Source organism: Adiantum capillus-veneris, chromosome 20 (genome assembly GCF_014529385.1).
Source record: "Adiantum capillus-veneris isolate H3 chromosome 20, ASM1452938v2, whole genome shotgun sequence".
Taxonomy (NCBI): Eukaryota; Viridiplantae; Streptophyta; class Polypodiopsida; order Polypodiales; family Pteridaceae; genus Adiantum; species Adiantum capillus-veneris.
The window spans coordinates 71,790,289-71,798,674 of record NC_140950.1 but is presented as its reverse complement, the minus strand read 5'-3'; the positions used below and the strand labels follow the sequence as shown (position 1 = coordinate 71,798,674).

Below are 8,386 nucleotides of genomic sequence, written 5' to 3'. Positions count from 1 at the left end.
CATAAAATACTCTGCTAGCCTTGAAACAGGCACATAATCTACAGGCTTCAGCAAACCCAGTTCCAGCTTCCGCTTCACTTTTTTGCTCTTCATCTTCTCTAGATACACCATGTCTCCATAGGTATTAGCACCGTCTTCCACCTTATCTCTGATTCTCGGATGAAAGAACTCAAGGAACCTTGACAGCTTTGAAAATTGATTTCCTTTCACCCCAGTGGCAACCTCTAGTTGCTTCTAAGAGGCTTCAAACTGCTCAAGGAAAATGGAAAAATCTTTAGTTACGTCTTGGTGTACCGCTTTCAGCTTTGCACCAGCCTCTGCCGGGGTGATCACTTCTCAAAACTGCTCTAGAAACTGCCTTTGTGATTCTTGCCATGAACCTCGACGATCAGCCTTCAAATCATTTTACCAAATCTTTGCACGTCCGTGCATCAACAGCGGAACCATTTGCAACCTTTCAGCATCCATCAACATACGCAGCGATAACATCCATAATTCAACATCTGCTAAACAGCCTTTAGGGTCTTCAACACCTGTAAACATGGGACCAAAGCTTAGCTCCATCACCTCCGCTATCTTTCAACTCAGCCACCAAATACTTTGACCATCCGTCGACTACTTGTGAGCCTTCAAGCACAGCTTTTAACCTTCATATTGGAGCATCAATGCTCCTTCGTGGGGGCACTACAAGATGGATGGGGGGAAAGGGGAACACACTCGGAACCCAAACAGTTTGCCTCTCTATAGCCCAAGGTAATCACTTGATCGAAAAAAAGATGCTCAATGTCACAAATTGCTAACGCGCCAAGCCATTGAAGACAAAAAAGATTAGGGCTCCCCGAGCATAACCCTAGCCAATCTGCAGATCCCAATCGAGGGGCCTAAAACCCTTAGAGAAGCAGAAGAAGAAGTTCCCACCAGCTTCCAAATCCTGGTCGAGTGTCTCATTTATTAAAGAAAGAGTTATGATCAAAATCCTAACCCCAACAACTTATGGTACCCCGTTTGATGGGGCCTAAAGTAAAGGGCACACATACACTCACAAAATCAACCTTGCATCAAAATTGATGACATGGTAGCTATAGACCCGTATGATAAGACCTTTGCAAATGGCATGTATTCTCACACAAACAAGAATCATTCTCAAGGCTATACCATCACCACATATTTGATACGCATGCAATACCTTGTAAGTGGTTTACAATATTTGAGAGACTTGGGGAAGCTCATGGGGTAAGGCCACCACAAATGATATTTATAGAGATTCTACACAGAGAACATACAAATTCTCTCATTTGCACCATTGAGAGTACACATACAAATACGAATGTCATCATTGAACCACATGTGCATGAGATGACCATAGCACCTTACATGGAATTCATGCACATCAAAAGTGTGAAGCACAATTGCAAACACCATGTCGAAGTGAACCTAAGCCTCTAGAAGAGGCTAATATAATCTCTTTCTCTCTCTCTCTCTCTCTCTCTCTCTCTCTCTCTCAACAAGGAAGGAGGTGAGATACCAAGCTGCACAACTAGGCCAAGAAATGAGCAAGTATCACATGAATGAGCCAGAATATTGATAGTGTTAGCTGGTCACTGCTAGAGAGGAGAACAAGAAGCTCAAGGATACTACAAAGGGATGTGCACCTACATAGGGAGTGCTTAGCCTTGGTCTGGGAACGTAAGGAGACGAACATAAAATTGAAGGAAAATCAAGAAGAAGCAAAAAGGTTCAAAGAGCACATGATGAGGAATAAATGAAGGACTACATCAAAACATTAGAAAAACATTTCGAACATGTCTGACAAATCCTCAGGTACAACAGAACCCTCACGAGCTGCGCCACTATTGATGATATGGCTATGGAACAAGAAGAGAAGTGGTTGTCAAAACTAAGGGATGAAGCACTAACTAAGCTTTCAGAGGACCATGATAGCTTGAAACTCATGCTAGGCACACAAAGGAAAACATGAGGCTTCAAGAACAAAGTAGGGATCTGATAAACGAACTATAGGACACATATGGGAAAGCAGAATTGGTGCTTGCATTCAACAAACAAAGTACACCAAGGGGAGCTAATTGTGGAAAACAAAAGGCTACATGATGAATTGCAAAGTTCTTTAAAGTAGGCCACATATGCCAATTCTTTAAGAATTGCATCCCATGTGATTTACAATGAACTCATCAAACTCAATAAGCCATTGCCCCAATTCTTCAAGGAGGCTCATCAATTGGTGAATAAAACTTGGGAGGAGCCATGATCATAGGAAACTCATGTGCAGGGAAGTTACATGCCATAGCTCTTGATGGAAGCATATGCTGAAGGTGGCTGTAATTTCCTACAGATTGGCATGTGGTAAGAACGAGCAAGACCCACTGAAGATGGGTCTCATAACCTCATAGCATTGAAGTCACATTAGTCTCTCTCATCCCTCTCTCAGCCCGCAACTCGTGTAAAGGAGTAAGGGTGGTTTCACACGCGGGCAAGTGCTTGTCCATGAGGCAAAAAAACATTGGATGCCCATTCGCGAGCCCTTTCACATTAAGGGTGGCTGCACAAACGGGCACCATCCATCCTGGCGCTTCATGCAAATGGAGGGCCCAAAATGTACCCTACTTGGTTGACGGTCATTCGAGCATTCATATGTGAGAAGCTATTGGCTCAGCTCGTACGACCTTGAGCGCGCGATCATGTGCTGATGAGATCAAATCTCCCGCCCGAAACTTTTGTTTGAAAAGCAGTAAGGTCGCCCATAAACAGTTCGAAGACAGGCATGACGGGGATGCCAGCTCGCGCCGTTTCATCTTGTGTGTGAATCGCGCCTCCCCGCATCAAGATTTGCAGCTCCAGTCGGGTAAGCGCTAAAGCTCTTGCTAACATCAATGGATAAGAAAAGACGCTTGCGAGAAAGGCAGGAAAGAGCAGCGAAAGAGAAGGAAATTTATGGCTTCATGATCGACTCAAACTTGGAGTTGGAAGATTCTGGGAAAGGCGCTCGGAGATCTACTCCAGTACCACCCTGACAAGTTGGTTTCAGAGTTTGATATGGAAGCGCAACATGCCACCAAATTTTTGAAGGGTCGTATTGCATAAAACCTCACCTTGATGAGGAACAGCATTATGTCAACGAAAGGGCTCTCGCCAAGAAGTGCTTCAAGATTCCGTTTCAAGGAACTGCACATCCAGCTTGTTAAGCATCGCTGCACAATGACAAGTGATGTTTACTACAGTCCCTATTGCACCCTTGTACAAGCATCAGGTACAGGCAAGTCAAGAGCATTGATGGAATTGAGTAAGCTGAATGTGTATGTTTGCTATTGCAGCCTGGCGAGTCACTCGGCAACAGCCTTCCCCCTGAGGACAGGTGGTCTCGCAGATAAGCTTGCTAGCACATTCACAGAATATGGTATGGTGTTTTACTTGAAGGCGTGGCTCAGCATACTGGCTGCTTGCATTAGTACCACATCTCCAGAGGCTTGGAAGCAATATCAGCTTCCTGATGAGCATGGTTTTCCCAAAGATGACCTTGCTGAGAAGATACTGAAGGAGTGGATGAAGTCTGACCATGATGACACGTACAAAGGGGAAGATCTAGACAGGTGGAGCATTGCCACTTGTAGTGAAGAAATCAAGTCTGTTAAAAAAGCCTTGCAGAAGAAGTGCAGACAATGCTCACCTAACAAGAAGACTGCGTGTATGCACACACCTTGCAGTGTCATCTTTGCCTTTGATGAAGCAAGAGGGATGCAAACAAAAGAACCAAATTCAAAATCGATGACCCTCTCCCCATTCTATCAAATCAGGAGGGCCCTCAGGATGTTTTTTGACGATCAGACCTTCATTGCAGTTATGCTAGACACCTCTGCTAAAGTTACCAATCTGTTACCCAGCAAGCACAACGAGAACAGTGACAGGGCCAGGCCGATGGGTTTCCAACTGGCACCTCCAATCTACTTCCTCCCAAATATGTCTCTTTTCAAGGGAACTGCAAGTCATGGAGTTCCTGACTGCTTCCAATCCCAGCATTGGTTGAAGCAAGGTAGGCCAATGTGGTTTGCAAGGCTGGAAATGGGGGATACGCCTTCCTTTGTTCGGCGTTTTGCTTTGCAAAAGTTGGTTCGAAGTTGACAAGAAGAATCTGGATGCGAATGTGTGCTGTGGGCTCATGACTGAAAGCCAAGCCATCGCACTTTTGTCTGCTTCAGCAGGGCTCTCAATATGTGCTCGATCTGAGCTTGCAGAAACCATGTCAGCTTCACACATGAACTTGATTCTGCGTGTATCTGAGGACAGGTCCAGGATTTATATTGGTTTGCCAGCTGGGCCAATTCTTGCGGAAGCTGCAGCCTTTACTTTGTGGAATGATGTGGTCTAAGAAGGGGCACTAAAGCACTTGCTTGCTGCATGCATGGCAGGATATGTGACTCCTGGACCTCTGGAGCGTTTTCTTCAATTCATTCGTGCTAGTGCGTAAACCTCCAACCCCAGATACATTGCGTAGGGCTTGCGTATCAGGTTATGCTCTCATGTACAGGGCAGAGAACAACTTGCCAGGTATAGACATGATCATTCCAGTGTGGATTGCAAAAGGCATGACCTGCACAGTTGTCTCAGTAAAGAACTTGAAACATCTTGGCTGGCTAGAAGAAGTTTCTATAACTAAAGTAAGGTCGGAGTTTACAAATGTAAGGGTAGAACCAGGCCTTTTCGTCATCACTATTGTTATGTCCTTGCGTGAGCCAGTCAAGAATCTTGGGGATGGGTCTGCATGGCTTCTTTGGACATCAAATAAAGGGGATGTACCGACAGATATGGACCCTCACATCAACCTTACTTGTTACGGCATTGACCGCAACTATAGTTATCTGACTGAGAACGTGAAGAAGCTCTTGAAGGAAGTGCTTATTACCGTGCCTGATGAACTTGCTGGTGCAACTGACATCGAGAAAGAATGGATCAAGGGATTGCTTCTAGAACAATATTTATAATCAGATTCTAGTGGATGATGATGATTTCATGCTCTGTTAGTAGGTAGTTTAGTACTAGGTATTTTGTCTGTGTAGTGAGCAGGGTTTGGTTTTTCAAGTGGAAGGCAAGAAACTTTTAGTTTGTGACTCTCAGTTGTGAGCAGTTAGAAGTGAGAGTCTTGTCTTGTCAAGTCGAGTTTTGTCTGGCAAGTGTTTTGCACAGTTGAAATGCCTGGAAAATGGATGGATGGTGTATATGTTTTTGTAGTTTAATCAGGGTTTTATCTATGCTGATGTGCTGTGGCATTGGTGTGACCATGAGAGATTGGGTTAAAAATTTCTCTTTCCCTCCCTCTCTCTCTCCTTTATTTCTTTGGCAGCCTTCCTTTGGTTGTTGGCAACTTGGCCAGTTCTTGAGCGGCAACAAGATATCTCACACATCATGCAACGCAAGATCTTAGGAAGTGGCTCTCTCTCTCTCTCTCTCTCTCTCTCTCACACACACACACACACACACACACACACACACACACACACACACACACACGTCACAATGCAAGATCTTAGGAAGTCTCTCTCTCTCTCTCTTTCTCTCTTCCATTCTTATTGAAGCAACAGCTGAATATCCTAAGTTGCTTAAGCTGCTTCTTTTCCGCCAAGGCCAACATGAGTGAGATGCATGTGGGTGAGTGCAACAACAAAAGCACACAGAAGAAGAAGAAGAAGCAAAGGGGACCTGGAGCTCGAAAGAGTGTCCATGGGGGGGTGGCAGTAGGTCTGCCAACAAGCAGCATACTGCAAAGCAGCAAGCGCAGGTGCTGAAGTTGAGCAACACGTGAAAGCCGAAGAGAGGTTTTGCAGCAACAAGCTACAATCGGGCTTGCACTCTTGACATCCCCTCCTAACTAATCACGATCTATCTAAGCTTGCCTTACAGACATCATTTCGGGTATACCTCTGGTTTTTTTTTTTTTTTTTTTTTTTTTTTTTTTTTTGCTTTCGTGCATCTTTTGTAAAATTCTAATTCCGCCTAGAGTTAGCACTATCAATATGGTTTAGGGTAGTGTGTTATGAACGCATATAGAGCTAGAAGAGAGCAAGAGGAGACGCTCACAATGTACATGAATTTGGATTTGATGATGAGTTTAATATTGATTACAAGACTTAATACTTTATTAAGAGAGCTAGATACAAGACTTGGATTACATGACTTGAGTACAAGACAAGGCTTGATTGCAAGGACAAGACTTGAACATAACAATTAGAAGAGGGATTTTCTCATAGGAGCTTCACAACTGGTGTTGGCAAGATTGAGGGGCTTGTGGCCCAAGACCTCTATTTATACTAGTGCTTGAGGAGGTTAGGACTTTCTAGGTTCTTTTTTAGGAGGTTAGAATCTTCTAGAACCTTCTTGATCCTTCTAGTTTTTCTAGAACCTTCTTCAACTTTCTAGAGCTTCCCAAAAACTTTTAGATTCTTTCGAAATCTTTTTCAAGTTTCTAGAAACTTCTAGAATCTTTTAGCGATGATGTAGGTGATGATATAGGCGATGATGTAGGCAGCGAGTGACTCTTAAGCATCCATGACATTACCTCCTCCTTTAGCGACGAGTTTCACGAGGAGTTGTGGTGTTCCTTGAGTTGGGCTTCTATGGATGTTGTTGATGGAATTCTTGGACTTTGAGAGATGCATGTTGTAGATTGTGTGTTGGTTCTCAGGTTCGTTCACTAACATCATAGCCTTTCCAATGCACCAAGTATTGTAACTTGCCACGCGAAACTCGAGAATCTAAGACTTTCTTGATCTCATATTTGTCATGTCCTTGAATCTCAACCGGAGGAGGTGGTGTAGGGTTCTTCCTGAGATCTTAGATGTGTGACAAGGTTCTAGGACTGAGACATGAAAGATCGGATGGATTTTCATGGATGAGGGCAATCGGAGTCGATAGGTGACTGGATTGACTTGACGGATAATTTTAAACGGGCCAAGCCTTCGATAATCAAGCTTTTGACAGGGACGAGATGAACGTAGATCACGTCGGAAGAGCCACACTTTATCCCCTTCTTTGTATTTTGGATGTTGCATGCGATGGAGATCTGCACTTTTCTTATATTTGGATTGAGCTTCTTTGATATGAATTATAAGTTCTTTGTGAATTGCAGATAATTGTTGTGTAAGATGAATAGCAACTGGATTCTTGACTTGATAGTGTCTATGGATATCTTGTTTGGGATGTTGACCATAATTAGCAAAGAATGGAGTGTGACGGATGGAGACATGAAAACTGTTATTATAGGAGAATTCTTCTAGCGGTAGGAGCTCGACCCAATTATCCTGGTGATAATTGATAGTACAGCGGAGATATTGTTCCAATTTTATAATTAGCTTCTATTGGATGATTTCATGCTCCATTATGTAGTTTCGTACTAGGTATTTTGTCTATGTAGTGAGCAAGGTTTGATTTTTCAGGTGGAAGGCAAGAAACTTTTAGTTTATGACTCTCAGTTGTGAGAAGTTAGAAGTGAGAATCTTGCCTTCTCAAGTCGAGTTTTGTCTTGACGAGTATTTTGCACACTTGAAATGCCTGAAACATGGATGGATGGTGTATACGTTTTTCTAATTTAATGAGGGTTCTATCTATGCTGATGTGGTGTGGCATTGGTGTGACCATGAGAGAGAGAGAGAGAGAGAGAGAGAGAGAGAGAGTATTGGGAAAGTTAAAAATTAAGAATTTTTAAGATCATTGCATTGTATCAATGGTCCATTGCTCTTTCTTTCAAGTGCAATCTTAATTGGTTTTTAAAAAGGTTGATTTTATTGTGATAAATCACTTAATCTATTGTTCAAGTGCTCTTTTGAAAGATTGATGCATAATTGTTAATAGGAGAGTAGTCTAGGACATAAAGCTATACTGCTAAGACCCTTTTGTACTTGTGTTTGTGAGTTGTTTCTTTTTGGACGATGTCCAGTTACATGGTGTCTTTGAAACGCATAAATTGATCAAATCCGAGCTTCGATGAGCAGTTTATGGCCAAAATAGGCTCCAAAAACAGCAAAAACTAAGTTCCCTGCATCAAAAGCTTAATCAAGCTTCCACCTGGTTCCCAAGGAAAACCTGTAGAGATGCGATATATTAACCTTGTATCAAGAAAACCATCAATTACTTTGGCATAGATCTGCATGTACAAATATATCTCCTTCTCCATAGCTAAGAGGTCTCCACAGATCATTTGTGTCATCAATTCCTGCTTCTTTGACAAATCAAACTTGGTTTGCATCGGCCCTTCAATCATTTATAAGACCCTTCACTTTCATCTTCAATCACATTTGCAAATGCAGCTAAATCAAACTCATCAATTTCTTTGTCCATCAGAACAAATGCAACATCAACATCCTCATCATTGCTGGTAGTA

General features: G+C 42.8%; 1 protein-coding gene and 1 pseudogene across 1 annotated transcript; both read left to right on the top strand.

Annotated features, from left to right (window-relative positions):
- The first annotated feature begins 2,888 nt into the window (after nt 1-2,888).
- LOC147432716 (uncharacterized) lies at nt 2,889-4,480 on the top strand (annotated as a pseudogene).
- Nucleotides 4,481-4,526: 46 nt separating this feature from the next.
- On the top strand, nt 4,527-5,250 carry LOC147432715 (uncharacterized). The gene has a single exon (XM_086491631.1). The coding sequence runs from the start codon at nt 4,533-4,535 to the stop codon at nt 4,992-4,994; it is 462 nt and encodes a 153-aa protein (XP_086347757.1). The 5' UTR covers nt 4,527-4,532; the 3' UTR covers nt 4,995-5,250.
- Nucleotides 5,251-8,386: the final 3,136 nt, after the last annotated feature.